General features: G+C 35.5%; 1 protein-coding gene across 8 annotated transcripts in view; it reads left to right on the top strand.

The window, feature by feature from the left end:
- Window positions 1-26567, top strand: part of CHD9 (chromodomain helicase DNA binding protein 9) — a 215238-nt gene that overhangs the window by 69059 nt on the left and 119612 nt on the right. For 7 of the 8 annotated variants that reach the window (XM_035025212.1, XM_035025216.1, XM_035025214.1 and 4 more), the window contains exon 2: window positions 4009-5631. In XM_035025212.1, the coding sequence (XP_034881103.1) occupies window positions 4174-5631 (1458 nt within the window). In that variant the 5' untranslated portion in view covers window positions 4009-4173. Of the gene's footprint in view, window positions 1-3144; window positions 3343-4008; window positions 5632-26567 lie in introns of those variants that run through there. The other variant, XM_035025213.1, reaches the window with a different exon arrangement.

Here is a 26567-nt window from a genome sequence, read left to right as displayed (position 1 = left end):
TTATTTATTTGAGAGAGAGGGAGAACACAGAGGGAGTGGGAGAGGGAGAAGCAGACGCCCCGCTGAGCAGGGAGCCCGATGTGGGACTCGATCCCAGGACCCTGAGATCATGACCTGAGCTGAAGGCAGACACTTAACCAACTGAGCCAACCAGGCGCCCAGTCTCTATTTTTATAACTAAAGTCAACTACTTACAAATATCTTGTCACATACAGAATGTGTATCTTCTTAGTATAGTGTTGGTATCTATATTCATTTTCTTAATCATTAGATGTTCCTCTTATGTACTTACTTTTAGCAAAGCACAGTAACATGTATTGATAATGTTCTGTTTACATGTCCAAATTCCCCTTCAGAGATCAGTGATTACTCATCACCCAAATACCTGGAAGTTCTTTATCAATAAATGTTTATTGGATGAGAAAATAGCAAAATTCTTTTCTTAATTAAAATTTTTACTTCTTCCATATATTAGGTAAGCCTCAGGTTACATAAATGTAGAAAACATTCTGCTTTAGCACAATCTACCGTCATGTACAAAAATTCAACAACTATACCAGTTCTTTCCTATATAAACTATTACTGCTCTGATACAACATATATTTATTTCCAGAGCAGACTCCTAAAAATTCTTTAACTGTTTTTTTTAAGAATAAGTGTATAAGCACATAGTAAATCTGTATAAATCCACAATGTTTTATATTTATGTTTAAGTTCACTGTTAATCACAATAAGTAAAAATATATGAATTAATGTCATATCCTTCCATTAATTTACTTTCAGCATTCATTTGGGCAGTAGATTTTTATAGTTGTGGGTTCTGAACTCTTGAAGTGATACATTCTAATTATTCAAGAAATTATTTTAATCATTCTAAGATGTGTATTTTTTCCACTTTAATATCTCTGAAATTGGGGGGGGTGCCTGGGTGGCTCAGTCAGTTAAACATCTGACTCTTGGATTCAGCTCAGACTGTGATCTCAGGGTTGTGAGACTGAGCCCTGTGTTAGGCTCCACACTCAGTGTGGAGTTTGTTTCAGATTCTCTCCCTTTTTTCCTGCCTCTCCCTCCACGTGCTCTCTCTCCCTCTCAAATAAATAAATAAATCTTAAAAAAAAAGTCTCAAAGTGGGGTGTGTCTCAGTACCTACCTGCCAGATGGGGTCATGGAGTACTTATCTGTGCATACACACACTTGGTCATAGTTATTTATATTGCCATCACCAGTTGGGCTATGTACATTAGTACTACACATGTTCGTTATTTAAAATGTCTCTCTTTTTTTTTAAGTAGGCTTCACGCCCAGCACAGAGCCCAGCACAGGGCTCAAACTCACAACTGTGAGATCAGCCTGAGCCAAAATCAAGAGTTGGGCACTGAACCAACTTAAGCCACCCAGGTGCCCCTAAAATGTCTTTAAAAAAATACACTATTTTTCAGGGGCGCCTGGGTGGCTCAGTCATTAAGCGGCTGCCTTCGGCTCAGGTCATGATCCCAGGGTCCTGGGATCGAGCTCCGCATCAGGCTCCCTGCTCGGCGGAGAGCCTGCTTCTCCCTCTCCCTTTGCTGCTCTGCCTACTTGTGTTCTCTCTCTCTCTCTTAAATAAATAAATAAAAATCTTTAAAAAAAAATACACTATTTTTCAGTATTTAACCAAAATGTTATTGATTATGCAGAGAGGCACAGAAACAGAGTAGCAGAGCATAAATTTAGTATTAGTGAAGCAAATATTTGTTGTTGAAGAAACGACAGCAATTCACATTTACTTACAGAGCAACAGTCAAGTATTTTATGGGCCAAGCAGAGTATCTCAAGGCAGAAGAAATTATCAAATCCTTTGAAATAAGACTAAGTCTAAAAACTTTTGAAATGGTATAGTGCCATAGTTTAACTGGCAGCACTTTTTTTTACGTTATATCAACTAATGATGTACCTCATATTTGATGACATACTGGATTTGGTAACTTTCACTGTATTTCTTTTTTTGTGTGTTCCTCTTGATAAATAATCATACAACCATATAAAAGCATAAGACATTGCTTTCCTGATTAATAAATTAGGTGTACATAGATGTTCCCAAGTCTGGAGTCTGAAGCAGAAACTAAGATACATTCCAGAGAAGTGATTTAATCTACCTTCTATTTTGCTAATGGCCTTGTTCAGTTCAGACCACATAGCCTTTCATCTGCTCTGTCTCAAAGTATAAAATCTGGAAAAACAACTTTTTCTGTATTTTCTTCTAAAATCATATATTTGTTAAAGGACTTAAGTACATACCATTGTGATTGATGATAAGTCAGTTTCCAGTTAAAATTAACATAGACTTTGGTAGTTTTTCTCAGAATTTTTCAAAAGTATTTCTACATTAAAATAGTGAGCATTTTGTTTAGGAAATTTCTATTTCCTAATGTGGACCTCCCAAAATAGAAGTTCTGGAAAAATTTCTTAGGCCTTTGCTAATGTTTAATTAATATGTAGAGCAGTGGGAAACTCCATTTGTGGTTCTCTAGGCAAGACAGTAGGGCAGAACCATAAATTACCTTTGTTAAAAGTGTTTGGAATGATACAGGCCTGGAACAAAATTAGCTAGCCATTTCATATTAACAAGTAACCTATTAGATCCTTTCCACACATAAATATCATGTATGTGTGTGTATATATACATATATTCATGTAAATGTTAATCATTTTTTCTCTTCAGACTAATCATAAGACTAATTCATTGCTTAGCTCAAGCTACTGTTTATTTTTGCCTCAGCTTGATTGTCAAGATTGTCATTTATTTATACAGTTTAGTAAATAAGCAATATTTATATTCCAAATGATTTAGTGAAGGCAGGAGGGAGATTTAGGGACAGAGTAACGAGTATGACCATTAACAGGAAGGTCCTTGCTTTTGTTACTTGAATATCTAAATCAGTTGGCTGTTAGGAAGGCTGATCTTCCATGTAGATGAGCAACAGAACCATAGTAACAATATGTGGGAACATCCCAAACGTATCACCTGTCTGCATTGTCTGTCAACTGACCAGATGGCTAACTCGTCTCGTTTGGCCCAGTTTAACATGATCTCATACAATTGTTATTGTTGTTCTTTCTTTAAAAGCTTTTATTTATTTATGTATGTATTTATTTATGTATTTATTTATTTAAGAGAGAGAGTGAGCAAGAGGGAGAGAGCATCTGAAGCAGACTCCACACTAAGCGCAGAGCCCGACATTGGGCTCCATCACACAAATGCGAGATCATGACGTGAGCTGAAACCAAGAGTCGGATGCCCAACCGACTGAGCCACCAGGCACCCCATACAGTTGTTCTTCTTGATGTATTTCCACATATACTGTAAGAAACAATAAGATTTATCTGCTCGAGAGGTCTAGAGCAAAATATCACAACGCAGTTACTACTCTGAGAAGATTTGATGTCAGCTATCTTAACAAGACGTTACTTCAAAGTGTAATACATATAAATTTTAAACATGACAGAGCTGCTGGGGAATGATGGTCATTTCATGGTATAGGCGAGAGTCTGACATACCGTACTCAAGTTTACATTCTGTCCTCAAAATATATGAACTTCAAGTGGTGCCTGGGTGGCTCAGTTGGTTGAGCATCCGACTCTTAATCTCGGCTCACGTCTTGATCTCACTGTTGTGAGTTCGAGCCCTACGTTGGGCTCTGTGCTAAGTATGGAGCCTACCTAAAAAAAATACATGTGTGTATATATATGTGTATACGTGTATGTATGTATATATGTGTGTATACATATATATATGAACTTGAAAATGAAGTAATATGCATTATTACTTTGAAATGCATACAGTCATGTCCCAAGCACCAGCATTTTTTTCCTTGTAGGGAATATTAATGAGCTTTTTGCAATTTTTTAATCATTCTACCAAAAAATACTGTACCCTGAGATTGTATGTTTTTTAAGTCACATATAAGCTTTGTAGAACTTTAATGAATACTCATCATTAAACTTTAATTGTTTTTCTTATTTTCCTAGGATTCTGACACTTCATGACATGTCATTATCTAGAGCAATAATGAACATTGACCTGTTTCGGATTAGTTGATGACCTTTGGCAATGATCCGATAATATCCACTACACAGAAGCTGAATAAACTTCATTTGGAGTGAATAGCCCAGATTGTCACTGGATTTTTCAAGATGACAGATCCAATGATGGACTTTTTTGATGATGCCAATCTTTTTGGTGAGACCTTAGAAGGTTTGTCAGATGATGCATTTGTACAGCCAGGACCTGTTTCACTAGTTGATGAATTGAACTTGGGTGCAGAATTTGAACCTTTGCACATAGACTCACTGAACCATGTTCAAGGTACTCCAACACATCAGAAGATAACTGATTATGAGCAGTTAAATCAGTTTGATTCAATGAAATTTCACCAAGTCAATCAGCCTTTTGGTAGCCCAGCTGAACACGTGTTATCTCCACACTCTCAGTTTAATTGTTCTCCGATCCACCCCCAAAACCAGCCCAATGGTTTGTTTCCAGATGTAGCAGATGGCAGTCCAATGTGGGGCCATCAGACAGCTACCAGCATTTCCAATCAAAATGGGTCTCCTTTTCACCAACAAGGACATTCTCACTCTATGCATCAAAATAAAAGCTTTGTGGTACACCATGACTTTGCCTTATTTCAGGCCAGTGAACAACAAACACAGTGCACTTCACTACGCTCACAGCAAAACAGAAATAATCTTAACCCAGGTCAGAATTCCCTCAGCCAGTCTAAAAATTTTATGGATGTTAATGTTTCTGGTCCACACAGAGTCAGTGTTAACCACCCATCACAAATCCCTAATGCATCTACGTCGCAACAGCCTCTTTCAATGCAGCAATTTTCCCAAACGTCAAATCCTTCAGTTCACTTCCTCAAGTGTAGCAATCATCAAGAAGGGAATTTCAATGGACCTTCTCCAAATATGACTTCTTGTTCTGTCAGTAATTCACAGCAGTTTTCATCACATTATTCCTTTTCCAGTAATCACATCTCACCAAACAGTCTTCTGCAGGCCTCTGCAGTGCTTGCACCTAATCATACAAATCAGACTTTATCTGATTTTACCGGAAGTAACTCCTTTTCACCTCATAGGGGAATCAAGCAAGAATCCACTCAGCATATGCTAAATCCCAATACATCGTTGAATTCAAATAATTTCCAAATGTTGCATTCATCACATCCTCAGGGTAATTATAGCAATTCAAAATTATCTCCTGTACACATGAACTTCCCAGATCCTGTTGACTCAGGAACTCAAATGGGCCATTTCAATGATCACGTAGAAACTAATGGCTTTTCATCTTTAGAAGAGAATTTACTTCATCAAGTGGAGTCTCAGACTGAGCCATTCACAGGACTTGACCCAGAAGACCTCCTCCAGGAGGGTCTCCTTCCCCAATTTGATGAGGCAGCATTTGGACAAGATCATTCAAGTCATGTTTTAGATCATGACCTTGAACGGCAGTTTACTTCACATCTTGTAACCCGGCCTTCGGATATGGCTCCAGCACAGATGCATAGTCAGGCTCGGAGTTGGCACTCTTCACTTTCCAATCATCAGCATTTACATGACAGAAATCGCCTATATTTACAGCGACAGGTATGTGGCTCTTTTATTTTGGTGATCTGGGATAGAATGGGCCTTTTTTTTTTTTTTTGAGTTAATTTTATGTGAGACATATCCAGGATTTCTCAAACTTAGGCATATTTTGACATAGTTTCTTTTGCTTTAACAGTCTTATATTTGAAAGTGATTTGTTGATGTGCTCAAAGCAATACATTAACTTCTATATTTAGAAAATTATAAGGTTTTAAGGCCTTTTTTGTAACTTTCAGTTATAATTGCCTTTAACAGAATGATTTATTATCAAAAATAAAAACTGAACCATAATTAAAAGGTAAACAATAGACTGGGAACATTTTATCACAAATATAATGAACATAGTGTTAATATTCCTATAAAATACCCATACAAATTGATAAGCAAACTTTTAGGACTTCAATTGATAACTAAATAAAGCATACGAGCTGGAATTCACAAAAGGGTAAGTTGAGTTAGTAAAGAGAATATTCAGAATAATGTGCAACTTTAATAATTCCATTTGCAGCATGGTTTTATTTTTATGAATTAGAAAAAAATTTCTGTTAACGTTAATGCTTCATGCTGGCAAATTTATACTGACGTTGGAAATTATAATAGGTTTGTTATTTGATACCAATATTTTGGAAAACAGTCTGATGGTGAATTTGAATATAAAAATGCTTTATTACAATAAGCCAAGCATAGCAAAAGTAACATACCCAAAGATCTTTATCTTACACTGTCTGTACAGCACAACTGGAAGCACCATAGTTTATTGTCCTAGCATATTAGATGGACTATTACAGGCATTAAAAAGTTGGAAGACTAACACTGACAGTATGTTAGTGACGGGGGGAAGCATAACTCAAGATTAAGATCACAGTGAAGCGGTTAAGAGTACAGGCTCAGGAGGTTGCTGGAGTGGGGGGTGGGGTGGGGGGATGGGGTGGCTGGGTGAGAGACACTGGCGAGGGTATGTGCTCTGGTAAGCGCTGTGAATTGTGCAAGACTGTTGAATCTCAGATCTGTACCTCTGAAGCAAATAGTGCAGTATATGTTAAGAAAAAAAAAAAAGACCCAAGTGGAAAAAAAAAAAAAAGAAGAAGAAGAAGATGGCAGGAGGGGAAGAATGATGGGGGGGAATCGGAGGGGTAGACGAACCATGAGAGACGATGGACTCTGAAAAACAAACAGGGTTCTAGAGGGGAGGGGGGTGGGAGGTTGGGTTAGCCTGGTAATGGGTATTGAGGAGGGCACGTTCTGCATGGAGCACTGGGTGTTATGCACAAACAATGAATCATGGAACACTACATCTAAAACTAATGATGTAATGTATGGGGATTAACATAAGAATAAAAAAAATAAATAGAAAAAAAAAAAAGAAAGAAAGAAAGAGCCAAGATGTCCATCAACAGATGAATGGATAAAGAAGAGGTGGTATATATATACAATGGAATATTATGCAGCCATCAAAAGGAATGAGATCTTGCCATTTGCAACGACGTGGACGGAACTGGAGGGTATTATGTTGAGTGAAATAGGTCAAACAGAGAAAGACATGTATCATATGACCTCACTGATATGAGGAATTCTTAATCGCAGGAAACAAACTGAGGGTTGCTGGAGTGGGGGGTGGGGTGGGAGGGATGGGGTGACTGGGTGATAGACACTGGGGAGGGTATGTGCTCTGGTAAGCGCTGTGAATTGTGCAAGACTGTTGACTCTCAGATCTGTACCTCTGAAACAAATAATGCAATATATGTTAAGAAAAAAAGAAGAAGAAGGTAGTGGGAGGGGAAGAATGAAGCAGGGGAAATCGGAGGGGTAGACGAACCATGAGAGACGATGGACTCTGAAAAACAAAATGAGGGTTCTAGAGGGGAGGGGGGTGGGAGGATGGGTTAGCCTGGTGGTGGGTATTGAGGAGGGCACGTTCTGCATGGAGCACTGGGTGTTATGCACAAACAATGAATCATGGAACACTACATCTAAAACTAATGATGTAATGTATGGGGATTAACATAAGAATAAAATAAATAAATAAATAGAAAAAAAAAAGAGTACAGGCTCAGGTACCAAACTACCTGGGTGAGAATCTTGGCTACTGTTACTGGTTAGCTGTGTGACCTTTAGCTAGTTAGAGAATTTCATTCTATCTCATTTGCCTCATCTTTTAAATGTGGAATACTAACAGGATCTACTTAATAGGGCTTTGATAAGGATTAAAAAGGTGATAATATGTGAAAGTCCTGGGAACTGTGCCTAGCATACAGTAAGCACCTAATTAATGTTTTTATAATTATACTTTTTTCACAGCAATGTGAAAATACGCATACGGAAAAAAAATACTGAGAGGAGATTGTTTTAGGGTAGTGCAATTATACTTTGTTTTCTATAGTTATTGTCACGTTACTATGTTATTTCTATAATAAAGATGTATTTAATGTAATATTTTATCATTTGTCTGAAATCTTGTTAAATTAAGGATTCCTGAAATGCTTGGTTTTAGCACGGTTACCGGTGAGATCTGGTAGACAGTGTAATATATCACAGTACTTGAAGTTAAACATTCAGGGACCATTTATTCATCTCAAAGCCTTGAAATGTTTGAAGAAGATAAAATCTTTATCTTTTCCTTTGGCTTGATTTTATTTCTGCTTCAAATGGTATTTTCAATACATTTTTTGAAATGTCTAGATAGATTTTAAGATATTTAAAAGGCACTCTTAAACCTCCCTCCTCTTTTGTGGCCTGAGTAGAATATTATGATTTTGCTCCCTCTACTGGAAGAGAATAAAGCATCTTCTTTAGAAGGACCTGGGAAAAACCTCTACTGCTTGAACCTAGGATCATCTATCCACTCAACATGTAGATTTCTGACTGGTTGAGACTAGTCATTTTGTGTAGCATATACTTGAAGGTGTGAAGCCCGAAATTTATTTACTTTATACTTTTATTTTTCTAGGGCCTTGTCATCATTTTAGTTTTTTAATTCATGTTTTCCTGAACATGTTCGACTGGCTTTAAAAGAAGTTATAGATTTGGCATGAATAAAGGGTAATTATAAATAACTAAAGTAGTTCCCAGTGCTAGAATGTAGATGGTATTATCTGAGAGAAATTTTTTTCAGACACATCCTAAGCAACCTTTCATAAATCATCTTACTCTACTGATAAGTTCATAAGGCTTTATTTAAACGTACTTACCTTTTTGTTTCAGAGTTTTGTTTTGCTAATTTCTTGTTCTTTATGTTAGATGTTCAAAAACAGATAAAGAGCAGTTGGTTTAGGATACTTTTCTGACTTATTGAAAAGCTATTCTCAAGTTTCCTATTATTTCTTAGTGTTAAGAATGATATTTGGGAGTTGTTGATTGTGGAGGTGAAAAGGAGGGATGGATTTGGTAGAGAAGGTCGAGGATTATTATGATTGAGTTTTATGGATTGTATATAGGTTTTATATGTACTGAATTATAGGTCACATATCCTAAATATGTGAAATTCGAATGATTTAATATGTGTAATATTTCACAAATTTTGGCAGAGCTTTACAAGTTTTTTGCCTATGTAATTTTTGGCATATTCTGGATGGTTATGGTTATTACATAGCAAAAATGTTATATTAATAAGGAGTTTTTCTTACATTATTATGGTCTTTCCCCAGATTCTATAGAAATAATTTTTTTTTCTTTTAGGTTTTTTTTTTTAACTGTCTGTCTGAATTGCAGTAATTTCATTTCCGACTAAATTAGCATTGCTAAATATGTATAGACGTTAAGAGATTAAAAATAATAAAGTGGCATAATTTTTGGTGTATCAAAATTTAAAAAAATGAGATACATTTTATTATAGCCAAAACAAGATATTCTTTAACCTAATGTGTGAAAATTCACAATAGCACTCTATTCAGAGTTCTGGAAAGCTTCAGTGAGAATGTTGGATAACATTCTTTATTCTTTACTTAGAAGTAAAGAATACTTCTAAGCCTTGCTTTTTCTTATTTCCCAACTGAGGTGGGGTGGTTGTGGATATAATTTCAAATGTCTTGAAGTAAGTACTCTAAGTCTGTGTCAGTCATTAAAAACAGTGAATATTGCTGATAACATTTCTTCTATAATGGACTCTAGAATTTTACCACTAAAGAAGAAAAAAGAAGAAAGGTAAGAAGCTATAGCAAGTGTTCCTAAATCTAAGTGCTCACTAAATATAGTACAGAAAATACTAGCCTTATTTTCATGTGTAATTTTTAGAGCAAAGGAATTTTGAGAAAAAAAACACTATAAGCTTTTCATTGCTCCCTTGTGATGAACACTTTCTGCTATTGTAACACAAAATCTTGCATTTTTGTCTTACTCGTGAAGTAGAAATGACATAGAGCGTTATGTGATCTCTCAGTGTTTATCAGTTCAACTTAATGTAAAATTTCAATAGCAGAGAAAAATATGTGGGATAGCTGACATAGCAATCAAAATAGAAAATGGAATTTTAGGATATACATAATAACACAGCTCTTTGTTGGCTTTGTACTCTGATGAATTCATTACTTTCTTTAGTATCTTGAATTTTTATTTCATTTTCTTCCTGAAGATAGGGAACTTATATTACTTATAGGCTTTTAAAGAAAGTAGAGAAAGACTTGAACAACCTATGAAAGACACATTTTAAAACAATGGATTATTTTCTGATAAATTTAATACATGGTTATTAAAAAATTGGACCATATAGAAAACAATCAAATGAAAAATAAGTTGTAATATCACTACCAAAGATACCACTGTTAACATTTTCTGTATGAGTTTCTAGTGAGATCTGTTGTCTGTCTCATCCCTGTCCTCCACCGACATATTTTTGCATTTTTAAGAAATAAAGTTGGAATCATTATAGTTCATGCTTTTTGGCAAATGGCTTTTTTAACCTTCCAATTAATAGTGTTGCAGACATTTTTCATATCACTATCTATTTTTCTGAAAATGATTTTGAATGGCTAAATAGTTTACCATTGTAACATTGCTAAAGTACCATGTAAAAAATAAGGTTGTTACTGAGATCTGGAAAAATCTGAATCAAGTTTAATTAAAATATCTTTATGTTTGTCTTGCATATATTACCATAATAATCCAATTTAAAGTAGGTGCACAGCAATAGCAAAAATTATAATGACTAACACGTAGAGCACTTACTTTGTGCCAAGCACTATTCTGAATTCTTAACATAGTAACACACTGATCCCTCACAACAGTCCTTTTAATTTGGTTATAGTTATTTCCTTGAATTTCCATGGGAGGAAACCGAGGTGCAGAGGAGTTAAGTACTGTACCCCAAGTCACATAGCCGAGTGGAGATAGCCAGTGGCCAAGACTAGGGTCAAACCAAGTTTGATTCCATTATATGTGGTCCTAATCACTTTCACTTTCCTTCAAAGTATGTTAATACATTGTAATATATAGCAATAATGTACTAAATGATTTTTCCCTACTCACTCCCTCCTCCTTTCAAAAATCTATCCTACTGATGAGTCAAAAACTTGCTTTAGAATCTTTAAGTGGAAAAGAACATGCATCTCATGCATTTCTGGCTATATCAGCAAATAGTTTGTCTATTACCAGAGGGAAAAACAACCCTGAAGCAAAGAGAAGTAAACCAAAATAGCTGTTGCTTCCAAAAGTGTTGAGACATTTTTTATAAAATTGTGTATAAGATGATAACAAATGTCCTAAAGGTAAACCTGATCATTATCTTCAAGTGTTTGAAGAACTTTAGAGGTCAGAAATAGGCCTACTAAGTGAAAGCCACAGAAAAGCAGATTATCATATGATATTAAGGAAGAAGTTTGAAATAAATCTCTTTCAATGAAAGCAGGTAAATAGAATGGTTCAGATGGGTCACAGAAAGAAGTCCTATAGTGAGTGTAAAATGGACTAAATTGGTAGGTTCTTTTTAACTCTTAAGACTCTGTGGTTGTAATTTTGGGTTTCATAGCTGGACATATCATTCCTATTGCCTATGTAGCTCCTGAGTGGTGATTACAAATAACGAAGAAAGGTAAAGAAAAATGACATTTCTCTGCTATCCAGCAATGGCAGGGATTTATTATAGATGAGTAAATTTTCCAGATAATTGAAATGTATTCTATTAAGCATGAAATTCTTTTAATTATACGTCTCCCCCTCCGACCCCTAGAGGGCCATGGTGATGGTGGTAGAATGCTTGATTAGGAAAAGATTAAGAGAAATAGAGTTTTACACGGAGGTCTTGGTATGTTCAAATGTGTAATGGTAAGAATCCCACTTAAAAATCTTTCGGAACACATTAGATATGTGAAAATTATCTTAAGCAGAAACATAGCTAATTTTGTGTATAAGTAAAGTTGTTTTTAAAAAAGAGAGAAGGGGTGCCTAGGTGGCTCAGTTGGTTAAGCAAGCATCAGACTCTTGATTTTGGCTCAGGTCATGGTATCAGGGTCGTGGGATCAAGCTCCTCTTGTACTCAGCGCTGAGTCTGCTTGAGATTCCCTCTCCATCTGCCCCTTCCCCCATTCACGTGCACATGCTCTCTCTCTAAAATAAATAAATGAAATCTTTAAAAAGAGAGGAAAATCTATATAAAACTAAAGCAAGGGAGGGCGCCTGGGTGGCTCAGTCATTAAGCGTCTGCCTTCGGCTCAGGTCATGATCCCAGGGTCCTGGGATCGAGTCCCACATCGGGCTTCCCGCTCTGCGGGAAGCCTGCTTCTCCCTCTCCCACTCCCCCTGCTTGTGTTCCTGCTCTCGCTATGTCTCTCTCTGTTAAATAAATAAAATCTTAAAAAAAAAAAAAAAAAACTAAAGCAAGGGATTCACTGTATGTTACTCATACTCATTGAACTCAGAGGATCACAAGCTCTTTGCTAGATTTTTTTTTTCTCCCAGTGGTAACTTTTCCAAAGTCAAAAAAGCAACAGATGTATGAACAATTAAAAAGCTTGTCACTCCACTTACGCTCTAGACAAAAAGAAGAGAAAAAACTAAGGAATTTTTAGATTGTCTCCTTGAACTAATTAAAAATCTTATAAAATACCATTCCTCTATTTATCTGAGTTTACTTAAATCTTTATGCATTTGGCATGGTATTGCTTATAAGAAGTTTCACAATTCTTAGTTGTCTAAGCCAAAAACACAAAAGAGAAATTCTGTACAGGAATTTCCCATTTAGTTGCCTTTTTTCCCTCAGTTAAGGTGGACTAGTTTTTGGTTTTGGCATTTCTGTCATGTCCTCAGGATTAAAATATTCTGTTTGAATGGGGAAATTTGTATAATATTAGCTAGTTCTGAAATATGATCCTAATTATTAAACCATGTACTATAAATTGTATAAGAGTTGAGCTCTGCGCTCCCTGCCAAGAATCAGAGTAACAGAAACTCCAGTTCTTAACAGTAGCTTTAAGGCTATTGACCTCTAACATGCATACTTAAGGGTGAGAGGTGAACGGAAAGTGAATTAATTCCAGGGTTAGGGAAAAGGCAGCAGTTGGTGAGAAATTTGTGGATTAGTGCAGTTTGTGAAGAGCATGAGATCCGAGCCAAACTTCAAAGCAGGTCTAACGAAATTTTGTTGTATTTAATTTTATTGATGAGGTGCACTCCCAACTACCTTAGGACTACTCAGTCATTTACTTACTATTAAAGTCTGAAATTGCAAACAATGCATTAGGGCTCCTGATACATCAAACTTTATACCTATTATGATAACATGAAAACACAGTTGTTTTGGAGTACTTCAGTATGGGTGATCAGATTTCTACATTTGGGTATTTGGGCTGAGATTATTTTAAATTAAGGAAATATTTTAATACAATGTGTTGTGGGTAATATATGAAAAGAGTAAGCGCATAGTTGGGAAGCTTAGACTGCAGTTTCAGTTAAATAATTTATTATGCAAGTAATACCTTGTGAATTACAAAAGGAGAGCAATCTTTAAAGCAAGGTTTTTTCCTACAGGTTTTCTTTTCAGGTTTGTGTACCTGAAAGCAGCACAAGTTTACATTGACCATTTCATGAAATCATAGGATTTTAGAGCTGGACAAGATTTTACTCTATTCTCAAAACAAAAAAAAAGCAAAAACAGTATTAGAGAAGTCATAATTTCCTTGCTAACTAGTTAGCAGATTCGTTTCATAGTTTAAACTCTACAGTGTTTTAAGAGTGATCAGAAATGAGAATGATACCACACTGTGGTCAGACATTTACATTTACTGTGTTGTATTATAAAATACAGTTATAACAGGTTGTCTCCAAGTTGAGAAATCTATTAAGTTTTGGGGTTTTTTTTCTCTGTTTGGTGTGTGTAGCTTTTAATGTGTCATAAGTTTTTAACTATATCTTTAGTCCTAAAAAATGCACCCTTATTGTTATTTGTCAAATGTAGGTATAAGTTATATATACTGAATTTTATATAACATCTGTGTTTTGGAAATGTTGCATTTTTAATGCTTTTATTTGTTCAAAATTTACTATATGTCTCCCAGGTGTATGAGATTGTGCTGGCCATGAGGTTGCAAAAATGAACAATATGGTCCTTTGCCTTTGAAGAGCTCACATTGGGAAAATTACATCATATTTTCCCATTGATCTACATTATAATTTCAGAGCTGTTCTCTTTACATTTCCAATTTAGTTTTGTTGGACAGTGGTTTACAGCACTTTCCCTTAGCCCTCCAGCTAAGTGACTTGGAATGAGTGATTTTCAAACAAAAAATTAATTTCCTTGACCTATCCTGTTTAAAGGAGGTGTTGTAGTTTCTAGGTTAGCTCCTTGTTCCATGACTTTTTAGCAATTTGTCATTATTTGATTCTTAATGTACTTATAATATATGTGCATATAATATACAACTGTTTAAGGTCCAATTGCTTTTGTAAATGGCAGAGCCAAGAAAGCAGGCCTTTTCTTTTGAGCTTCTAATCTACTTAAATTTATTTCAAATGATTGCTAAAGTCTTACAAAACCGTGTTATGTATTCAACTTTAAGCATTGTTTTTTGTGGGTTTGTTTTTTTTTCCAAAAAAGACATAACTAGTTCCTGAGAGATATAGTATACTTACAAGATGATATTGCTAGATAAATATCCTAGGGCTTTTTTTCCCTAAATACCTCAAATGAAAGTGAGACTTAGAAGTAATTTTTTAAAAAATTAATATGATTAGAGATAGAAATAGTAATAACATTTGCATAGGATTTTGAAAAGTAGTTTTGTTAACATTATTTGAGTCTTTTAGTAATGATGTAGGATGTATGCAAGTTAGTAATATTTCCCAGAATTTGCAGATCAAGTATTTGAAGTGTCAGGAGGGAAAACAACCTGTCTAAAATCAGACCACTACTAATTGCTTAGCAGAAACAGCACATGTTCCTTTAGCACCTATTTGCGTATCAGTTGCTGTGCTAAGTACTAAAAGTACAAATAGAAAGAGACTTTTGGGGGCGCCTGGGTGGCTCAGTTGGTTAAGCGACTGCCTTCGGCTCAGGTCATGATCCTGGAGTCCCGGGATTCTGGAGTCCCGGGATCGAGTCCCACATCGGGCTCCCTGCTCAGCGGGGTGTCTGCTTCCCCCTCTGCCGTCTTCCCTCTCGTGCTCTCTGTCTCTCATTCTCTCTCTCTCTCAAATAAATAAATAAAATCTTTAAAAAAAAAAAAAAAGAAAGAAAGAAAGAGACTTTTAAGGCTAGGCCTGTACTTTTGTTATTTTACAAGAAAAAAAAAATGGGTCCAAATCGCTTCAGCAATATTAGAAATGTCAATGCTGTGAATTTCTTCAAACTGTTTATTTTGTAAGTATCATTTATTTTTTCTTTTTATTTTGGGTAAGTAATTTAAACTTACAGAAAAGGTGAAAGAATAATACAGTGAACATCCACATTCCCATTCACATAGACTCACTAATTGTTAATTTTTGCCACATTTGCTTTCGTTTTATTTTTATGTTTGAAAAAAAGGTACTTTTATTAAGTGATAAAACTTAGCATCACCAGTAATGGGATATCATGACACTTTACCCCCAAATACTTTAACATGGCTCTCCTTAGAACAGGTATATTCTCCTACAAGAATACAATCCTTTTATCACAAGAAATTAACAGATAGTAATAATAAATATCATGCTGTATAATCCAGTACAATCTATACAAATACATACAATCCAAATTCAGATTTCTTAAATTATCCCATAATATTCTTAGAGATGTTTGTTTTAAAATCCAGGATCCAGTCAAGAGCCAGGCAATGCATTTAGTTGTTCTGTCCCCTTAAATTTTTAACCTAATAAAGATTTCCTGGGTCTTTTTGTTGTTCTTTCCTGACATTGACATTTTTTAAAAGTCCAGGCCAGCCGCCTGTATTTGTCTAATTGTTTCTTCATAATACAATTTGAACATTTTTCTTTTTTGGTAACAATGCTGCATAGATGATTTTGTGTACTTCTATTGAATTACATTAGGAAGCATGATATTAGTTTGTCCCATTATTGGTGATGCTAAGTTTTATCACTTAGTAAAAGTACCTTTTCCCCTTTGTAAAAAACATTAAATATGTTATGAGCCATAGCCATGCTATTCTTTTTGAATATTTGGCCAGTGGGAACCCTTTCAGACCAACTCCATGCCTTTTTAACATGTCCTCATCAGTCTCTAATTACTTCTCTGCTTTCTGGTGCAAGAAGATATTCTTAATTTCCCTCAGACCTGGAATCTGCCATTTCTTTAAGGAACTCATTTGCTTTGTTTATCCTATGTAATGCCATGACATCTCAGAGTATTATTGTATAATTTCTTAGCTGTGTTTTGTCTTGGAAGCTTGTGATCATATGAACAAATTTCGGAAATTTTTAATTCAGTTTCATAAGTACTTTGTCAACCTCTATGATTTTTGCATGATGCTGTGCTGTGTGTGAAATAAGAAATGGTCTTTGCTTGGCATTTGATTTAAGTTAAATTTATATTGAACAGAGGGATTTAAGTTTTTTAAAAAGATGGATACAAATTTTTTAGAACATGCTATGTGCTAAGCACTGAGGTAGTTGTCATTTTAAGACAGTTTTGTCCATAAGATAGTCATTTATTGATGAATTCAACAAATATATTTTTAATACCTGACATATATAAGACACTATGGTAGGCATTCTCCTTTTTGTAACTCACAAGGGAGATAAGACCCTTATAATAAATAGGCATGAACCTCCCAAATAATGTACTGTCAGCAGTGTATGCCTAGACTGATACATAAATAATCTAAAATGGTGGCAGATACTAAAATACTAGTTTATGTAGCTTTGTAAGGTATTTTCGTGTGTTTCTTCTTTGGGAATTTGTAATAGTTCAAATCTGTTAATGAAAGTGATTTATTTCTGGTATCTACTGACTGCCTAGTATGTGAAGAGATAGAGACATTTGATAACTACAGAAGTAAAACATGTTCATTGAAAGTATTTACAAAAAATTTAGAAAGCACAAGCAAGAAAAGTCACCCTTCATCACACCAACTAGAAATAATCCCTTTTTATATTTGGGGGAATCTGTGCTTTCCGTCTTTTTTTTTAATTATTGAAGTAAAGTTGACACACTGACACACAGTATATGTTTTTAGTCTTATACTCTGTATCTATTTACCTATTTGTTTTCTGTATCAAAATTTCAGCTTTATTTAGATAAAATTGACATATAATGAACTGAACATATTTAAAGTGTACAGTTTGCTAAATTTTGACGTGTATATACCAGTCATACCATCATCACAGTCAAGATAATGAACATACTTGGGGCACGTGGGTCGCTCAGTCAGTTCAGTATCTGCCTTCAGCTCAGGTCATGATCTCCAGGTCCTGGGATCGAGTCCCACATCGGGCTCCCTGCTCGGCGGGAAGCCTGCTTCTCCCTCTCCCACTCCCCCCTGCTTGTGTTCCTGCTCTCGCTATCTCTGTCTCTGTCAAATAACTAAATAAAATCTAAAAAAAAAAAAAGATAATGAACGTACTCATCACCCTAAAAGGTTTCCTGTTGCTCCTTTCTTCCATTTCCCACTGCCCCCCCCACCAAAGGTAACCACTGATCTGATTTCTGTCACTGCATTTTCTAGAATTTTATACACATGGGATAATATAGTGTGTACTCTTTCTTATCTGGTTTCTTTTACTCAGCGTAGTTGTTTTGAGATTCATCCAGTTGTTGCAGGTATAGTAGTTCACTCCTTTTTATTGCTAAATAGTATTCCATTATATGGCTATAGCGCAATTTGTTTATCCATTTGCTTGTTGGAAGATGTTATTGCTAGCTTGGGATTATTGTGAATAGAGGTGCTGTGAACATTCGTGTACCATCTTTGAGAGGGCATACACTTTTGTTTTTTTAGGACTAAGAGTATTTTATCTACTGCAGGATTCACATCTTTCATATTTTAAGACCTATGAAACTGGGATGCATCTTTCAATCAATGGCATTTTATAATCTCTCTTGGGGAAGCAGCAGTTGTGAAGTGGTTGGAGTCACCTGTACATGCATTATGAGTGTCAGGGTGTCAACAGCATGGAAGGAAATCCTGGAGACAGGAGCAGAGAGCACTCCTTTAACTGCTAGAAACCAATTATTGTTCTAAGTGCTGGCAGTATTTCTAGAGCCAGAATCAAAGAAAATTAGTTCTGCATAATTACAGAACCATGTTCAGGAGACTCTCAGAAGAGGCTTTTCGTGATATTACAGGTTATTTTAGGAAATGCTTCCTCCCTAGGACTTCTCATGGCACAGAGGATAATTTTATGTGGCAGAACTTGGATATTGATGACTCTGAGTGGAAAAGTGATGAAGAATTAGGGCTCTGAATTTGGAAGCAGTTTTAGGGATACCTTCACAAATTTATTTCACTTACATTTTCCTTTGTACGTATGCACAAAAGTGTGACTTATAATAAAAAAAAAAAATCTGTGTCTAATTGAGCCGAAACTCTGCCTTTCATGTTGGATTTTTTTGTTTTTCTGTTTTTGGATAGTTTTTATTTGAATGTATTCACCACTCTTTTCTTCTGTTGTGTAATCCCCATCCAGTGTGTTTCTTAAATATTTTTTTCATTCATTTTATGTCTTACACGTCTCTACTTAACATGCTCAATCTTTCCTCTAACTTACTGAACATTTGGAGGGTAATTATAATAGTTGTGCTACTATCCTTGTCTACTACATCTATCATCAGTGTCATTTCTGAGTCTGCTTTTGATGACTGATTTTTCTCCTCAGTGTGGTTTTTGTTTTCTGCTGCTTTGCATGCCTGATAATTTTTGAATGGATGCCAGACATTTTGAATTTTACCTTGTTAAGTGATGGAAACTTTTACATTCCTATAAATATTCTTGAGTTTTGTTCTGGAATACAGTTACTTGGAAATTGGTTTATCTGTATAAGATCTGTTTTTAGGCTTTGTTAGGCTGGACTAGAGCAATCTTTAGTCTAGGGTTAATTTTCCCCCACTACTGACATAATAGCCTTGTGAGTTCTCTGTCCAACACCTTGTGAAATACAAGATTTTCCACTTGGGCTGATGGGAAGATGAGCTATTCTTAGTCCTAGTGAGATGTCAGCTGCTTTCAAGTAGTTTATTCTGGACTTTGAGTATGTTCTCCACAAACTAGTAGCACTGATCAGTACTTACCTAAAGCCTTGAGAGGGGACTTTCTGAAGATCTCTGGGGGTGTTTCCCTGTGAAGCTTTCTCATCTCCAGAACTTTCCCCTGCAAACAGGCTGCCTTGGCTTTCCTGGAGTTCCAGCTCTGTCTCCTCAACTCAAGGAGTCTGTAAGATTGCACATGGCTTCCTACTTTCCCTATCCCACAGCTTGGAAACCCTCTCCTTGAAGTAAGCTGGGATAGGAAGCAGTCTTAGCTCATTTGTTTTCCTTCTCTCAGGGATCACTGTCTTGGGTTACCTGATGTCCAGTGTCTAAAAACTGTTGTGTTACATACTTTGCCTGGTTTTTCGGTTGTATCAAGTATGAAGGTAAATCGAATTCTTATTACTCCATCTTGGCCTTAACTGGAAGACTTATACTGCCATTTTAATGACTTCATAATAATTTATAATGCAGAAGTACCATAATTTAACCAGTTTATTATTCTTAGATAATATAATAAACATCTTTATAGATAAATTGTGTATATCCGTGATTAGACAGATTCCTAGAAAATCAAGGTAAATATACAGACTTTCCTTTGAAGACTTGTATAATTATGAATAATATTAAACATACAACTAGCCAGTAAGTACTGAGCAGTTATACTGACATTCATGGCTTTACATATATTTTGTCATTTAATTGAAACAACTCTGTGAGGTAGATCTTAACATTTACTCTTTTTACAGATAGGGGCTTGAAGCATGGGATGCTTAGATAGTTTGCTCAGGGTCATACAGCTAGTAAATGGCAGCACAAGGTTTCAAATAGAGGCAGTAGGACTCTGGAACCCACACTATCCTCTGTTGCCTTAGGGTTTGGAAATATTGAAGCTGGAAGTGACCTATAGTCAATGTAGCAGTTTCTTATTGTTACCGTAACAAATTATCACAAATTTGGTGTCTTCGAACAACATAAGTTTATTACCTTATAGTCCTGGAAGTCAGAGGTCTAAAATATATCTCACTGGGCTAAAATCAAGATGTTGGCAGGGCCGCGTTCTTTCCTAAAAACTGTACGGAAGAATCCATTTTCTTGCCTTTGCCAGTATATGGAGGCTGCCCACAATCTGTGGCTTATGGTCCCCTTCCAACGACGGCTGGTGAAGTCATTCTCTCATTGTATGACTGTCTTCTGCCTCTGTCTTCCACTTATAAGGACCCTTGTGATTACAGTGGGTCCTTGGACAATCTAGGATAATCTCCCTCTATTTTAAGGTCAACCTAATTTCATCTACAATCTGAATTCCCTTTTGCAATATAACTTAACATATTCCCAGATTTGGGGATTAGGAGGTCGATATCTTTGGGGGTCATTATTCTGCCTTCCACAAGCCATGAGGCGAATTAGAAAATATTCCTTTAAAGAATGAATCAACAAGGGCCTGTTTTATGACTTTATGACTTCATGTTATGAAGCGCCTGTTTGAGGATCTTATCCCTCAGTCTTTCCTCTCTGCTTCTCATGCTAGGAATTATCTGGTGATCTAGACTACAGTGACTTAGAGTTGACTATCCAAAACTTAGTTTCAGATTTCATAATAATGCATATTTAACTGCTTTAAATAAATTCAGCAATTTTTGAAAAAAAAACTATTCATTCAGTAATTACTTAGTAAGCCCCTGTCCTATACTAGGTGTTGCAGTGGGTACTTTTTATATGTCATCACATTTTATCTTCACAAAGATCTTTTGATGTTACTGGTGGCATCTTAATTTATAAATGAGGAAACTGGACTCAGGTTACCATAGTTTATAAATCACAGACCTAAGACTTGAACACAGATTCAAGAAAAGTAGGTATTGAGAAAAAAAGCAGTTATGATTTTGTAATACATAATCTGCTATTTTTACTTGTTTTAACAATTGATTACAAAATAATTTTACACAATTTCAAGTTAAGTCATTAGATATTGTTAGTACTATACAAATTGGTATTACTTTTCCCCTAGATAATCTGATTTCCAAAGTATAGCTATATTTTATTTTGTAAAAATGCTGTTGTTGATTCTGTTGCTTTAGATCATGTGCTTTTAGCACTTTCTTAATATTATTCATGTGGTTGTATTCTTACTATGAACTGAGACATACTAGAAAGTTGAAGCCATGAATTTTTGTCATCAGATAAATGAGCTACTTATGAAGGAGAAGAATAAGATAGTTTTGAATCTTTATTCTTGGCATCAGTCACTTGTTTCTCAGTTCTGGCGTAGGACAACAAATCTTTTGAAGGTGGGTTTTTAGGTGTAAATTTCTTTGATAAAGTGGAAGAGATAATGCATTTAGAGTCTAGAGGCTGGGTTCAGGTCCTGACCCTGTCATACTATCCTAGGAGTCTTAGGCAAGTTACCTTCCCTGCAGTTTTCTCATCTGTAATATGTGGATACATATTTTTGAATTTCTGATTCATAAACATGACAATGAATTTGAAAATGCTTTTATAAATTATTAAGTCAGCTTGTTTAATGATTCCTTGCTTTAAGGATTTTTTTTTAGCTTTAGAACTAGAAGTACTTTTAATCATGAATCAATTTTTAAAAAGTTTACATTTGTAGAAATTGAGGCCCAGATGTAAAGTTTACATAGCTTTGTAGTGGCATAGTCTAAAAAAGATTACCTGATCCTATTTCCTTTTTATTGTTTTTTTTATATAACCATTTATTTTCTATTTATTTTTTTTTTAAGATTTTATTTATTTGTCAGAGAGAGCACAAGCATGGGGAGCAGCAGGCAGAGCAGGCAGAGAGAGAAGCAGGCTCCCGCTGAGCAAGGAGCCCGATGCAGGACTCGATCCCAGGACCCTGGGACCATGACCTGAGCCGAAGGGAGATGCTTAACCAACTGAGCCACCCAGGTGTCCCTATAACTATTTATTTTGTATGCAGCCTTGTACCTAATATTTGTGGGTCCCAGAGAAAGAGTACAAATGGAAGTTCTCATTATTGTATGTCAGAATATTTAAAAGTTGTAAATAAAGCTAAAAAAGTTGTGTCCTTCTTCCTTGACAAACAGAAGCACTGGTTTGAATTTAGAATTCTTGGACTCTCTGGAGTTCCATAGTCAGAATATAGCAGAAGTGGACCGTTCCGCTTCCTTTCCAGCCCTGGTTTCATCCTGCATGTCAAGGGGCCTCATGAACAAATGTGGACTTTTCAGCCTCCATCTACAAGCTCCTCTTCCCTCTCTACATCTCTTTGTCCTAAGCATACACATATGGCAATATATATTCCTTGCCCTACGAGGAATTCCTTGAGGGAAATAGACCCAGATGGGCTCTGCAAGTAGGTGTGAGACTTTTTTAGGTAGACAATTACTGCATTCCTGGAGCATATTTTGGAGGAGAGGAGGGATAATATACCTTTTTGGCCCTGAGGAAAGGTGTGGTGAAGGAACCAGACCCTCTAAATCATGCAGCCCAAGGAAGGGGACCCCTCTTGCCTGATCTAAAGGGAAGTGTTTTTCTTCATGAGCAGTGGCATAGATTTATTAAATTAGTTGGTGAGAGCTGGTAAATTAGTGAGGGATGTAGATAGCTTGTCTATGACCAAGGGAATTATTTTCTCTCTGTGGAAATTATTATCTATCCATTGGGCTTTGTATCAATTAAAATATTGTCAATTTATGAAATACTTTTAAAAGTTTATGGGTGACCGTACAGTTTTAAATTTTTCGTAAAAACAAAGCTGTCTATGTTCTTGGGATTCCAGACTTTAAAGTGAAATTCTCTTGTGAAAATGTGTATTTCCTGTCAATGAGTTCTTAGTATCTAGGCAGTAAATCGGTAAAGCTATTTTCTGGGGTTTTTTTAATGAAAAATATACAGTATCAAAAAGAAAAAAAAATATTCAGTATCCAGAAAAGTAAATAAAGAATAGTAAATAAATGCCTTTCACTTCAGTAATTGTTAACATTTTGCCATGTTTGTTTTATATTCGTTAATAGATAAGGACGTAGATTTTGTTGGTTTTAGGTGTATGATTTGAAAGTAAATTGTAGTCATGAGACTTCTAAATACTTCATCATCCATCTCCTAAGAATGAGGAAATTCTTTTACACAACCAGTATCACACGTATGTTAATTAATAATTTTACATATCCTCTGAAATCTGATTCATATTCAAGTTTCCCCACTTGTTAGGACAAGCTACTAAATTTTTTATCATTTTCATTTAAAATATCCCAATGAAATGTTTTAACCCTCTATTTTTGATCATGACATGAGAATTAAAAATATGCCCAGTCTTACTGTTTTGTCATTTAAAAAAAATTACTAAGCAAGCCTGGCATTCAGATTTTTATGTATTTTCTCATTGCCAAGATGTCCTTTGAGGAGCAATAGTCTGTAAATGACTGAGTTCTTCTCTGATGTTCTTGAAATCTGCCCCTTACCTTTTTTTTTTTTTTTTAAGATTTTATTTATTTGACAGAGCTCTCACACAGTGAGAGAGGGCACACAAGCAGGGGGAGTGGGAGAGGGAGAAGCAGACTTCCCGCAGAGCAGGGAGCCCGATATGGGGCTCGATCCCAGGACTCTGGGATCATGACCTGAGCCGAAGGCAGACGCTTAATGACTGAGCCACCCAGGCGCCCCACCTTACCTTTGTTTTAATGTACTTTCTAAATTTACGTTTTCTTTGGGGAAAATGTTGGCTAAGATGGGATAAATTAAAGGGATTTGCATAATTTGAGGAAGACAAGTGAGTTGCCAAGGATCTCTTAGATTTATTTTACCTTGAGGAGAGAGAAGAATGAGAGAGATCTATATCTGAGAACTGTTTTAGTGATATATCAAGGGGAAATAAAGATGACAGTACTTTTGGTGGGGAGAAAGCATCTAGACTTGTCGAAATCTACACAAGGGATACATTTGGTTTTCAGCACTGTGGATTTCTGAAGTGCAAAACAGTGTCATCCTAATATTTATTAATAATGATATGGTTATTGAAATGGGTATCTTTAATGAGTATGAAAGCCCCAATTTCTTGAGTTTCTTATTTTAGAATTTTAATTTTTGGCTGAAGGTAGAGATAAATAAATTGTGCTTGTCATGTAAATTTTTTTAGGAACAGTAATTACTGTCAGGTAATAATTCATAATATACTTAAGTAAAAGTTGGGATGATTATATGACAGTTATAGGGAAAGCAGAGCAATATAAACATTAGAAAAGATTACAACTAAAAGAATATATATCTTTTGCTCAGTTACTGTGTAAACTAATTTTTTTTTATATTAGTTCAGATACACTTCTGAGTATTAAATTGGCTTAATGGAGGAGGCAAGATGAAATGTTTCTTTAAAAATTTTTCCTGGAGCGCCTGGGTGGCTCAGTTGGTTAAGCATCAGACTCTTGATTTTGGCTCAGGTCATAATCTCAGGGTCATGAGATGGAGCCCCACACTGGGCTCTGCTCTCAGCGCAGAGTCTACTTGTCCCTCTCCCTCTGTTCCTCCCACCCCTTCATGAGTGTGTTTGTACACCCATGCACTCTCTCTCTCCCTCTCTCAAATAAGTAAGGCTCTTTTAAAAAGATAATAAAATGTTTTCCTATATGTAAAACAAGCTTAATGTCTCAGCATGATATTGGATGAGTTAACATCTAAAGCACTATTTAATTCCTTTAGTTGATAGTAATAATCCTGGAAAAGTTGTTGAGAAATGTTATCTCTAATTAAAAATAGTAAAACAAATATTTTACTATGCATGACTAATTAACTATGTACACTCTCATTATAATTTGTTACTTTAATTATATCAGGGTATTTGCTATTGTGAAAAATTTGGTGGATTTACTTTGTTTTAATTGTTGATTTTATTTCTAGTTGGTTAGTCTGATTTATTGTAACTTCAGAGGATAATATTTTGGAGATATTTTCATGGAAACTGATGTTGTTTTGGAAGAGTATTGATAAGCACTGTACATTTGGCTTTAATGCAATTTGTGTTACCATTTTCATAATATATTTTAGTTAAACATCCTTATATTCTAAGTGAGCCAAATGTTTTTTACATTTCTGATTTTTAGACAAGCCCTTCATTAATCAGTTTTTAATACTTTTTTTTTTAAAGATATTTATTTATTTGACAGAGAGAGACGCAGTGAGAGAGGGAACACAAGCAGGCTTCTCGCTGAGGAGAGAGCCCAATGCAGGGCTCAATCCCAGGACGCTAGGATCATGACCTGAGCTGAAGGCAGACACTTAAGGACTGAGCCACCCAGGCGCCCCTTTCAATACTTACTTAAATGTATATAGGAATTTGAGCCACAAAGAAGAAACCTGGCCTAATTTGAGGGGGAAAAAATGACTTTATTTTTTATAATTATTTAAAAGATTTCATACATTCATGTCCTTAATTCTATTAATAAAGCATTAACTATATTAAAAGACCTATTTTCCGGGCGCCTGGGTGGCTCAGTTGGTTAAGCGACTGCCTTCGGCTCAGGTCATGATCCTGGAGTCCCGGGATCGAGTCCCACATCAGGCTCCCTGCTCAGCAGGGAGTCTGCTTCTCCCTCTGACCCTCCTCCCTCTCATGTTCTCTGTCTCTCATTCTCTCTCGCAAATAAATAAAATCTTAAAAAAAAAAAAGACCTATTTTCCATTAAAATTTATTACGTGAAATTGTAAGCCCCAGTGAAATTAAATATTTTAAATTAATATAGTGTATATGTGAGAATGTGTTTATCAGCTAATTTTCTGTTTGTTTTATGAACACAAGTCCTTTCAACAGTTATATTCAACAACCATCCACCTACTACATAATCCTTTTTTTTTAAGCTCTTGGGATCAAAATGATGTGCCATTTAAAACTCCCTATTTCTAGACTAAGCCTTGAATCAGCATTAACCTATATTCTGGTACGTTTTAGAAAACTTAGCTGTACAAAAATATAAAAGTATAGAAGTATTATACAGATACCCATAAACCCACCACCTAGATTTAACAAATGTAATATTTGTTTGAAACCTGTTTGTTTTTTAAGAATAAAACACAATGGATAACTGTTGAAATCCCCAGTCCCATTCCTCTCTTTCCAGAGCTAACTACTGATCTCCACTTACCATGTATCTTTTCAATATGTGTTTCTGTAACTTCATCACAGAGGTATGTATCCATAAACATCTGGGGAAAGAAGGAAATGGGTGAAGAGGAAGAGTTATATAACTTTATTTAAAAGAGTTGTAAACTAAGCCAAATATTTTTTTATTTTATTAGTCGGAGAGAGAGAAAGAGTGCAAGTACAAGCAGCAGGAGCGGCAGGCAGAGGGAGAAG

This window comes from Mirounga leonina, unplaced genomic scaffold (genome assembly GCF_011800145.1).
Source record: "Mirounga leonina isolate KUSES-001 unplaced genomic scaffold, KU_Mleo_1.0 Mir_180, whole genome shotgun sequence".
Classification (NCBI taxonomy): Eukaryota; Metazoa; Chordata; class Mammalia; order Carnivora; family Phocidae; genus Mirounga; species Mirounga leonina.
The sequence above is the reverse complement of the archived record's forward strand: the minus strand, read 5'-3'. Positions and strand labels throughout refer to the sequence as shown.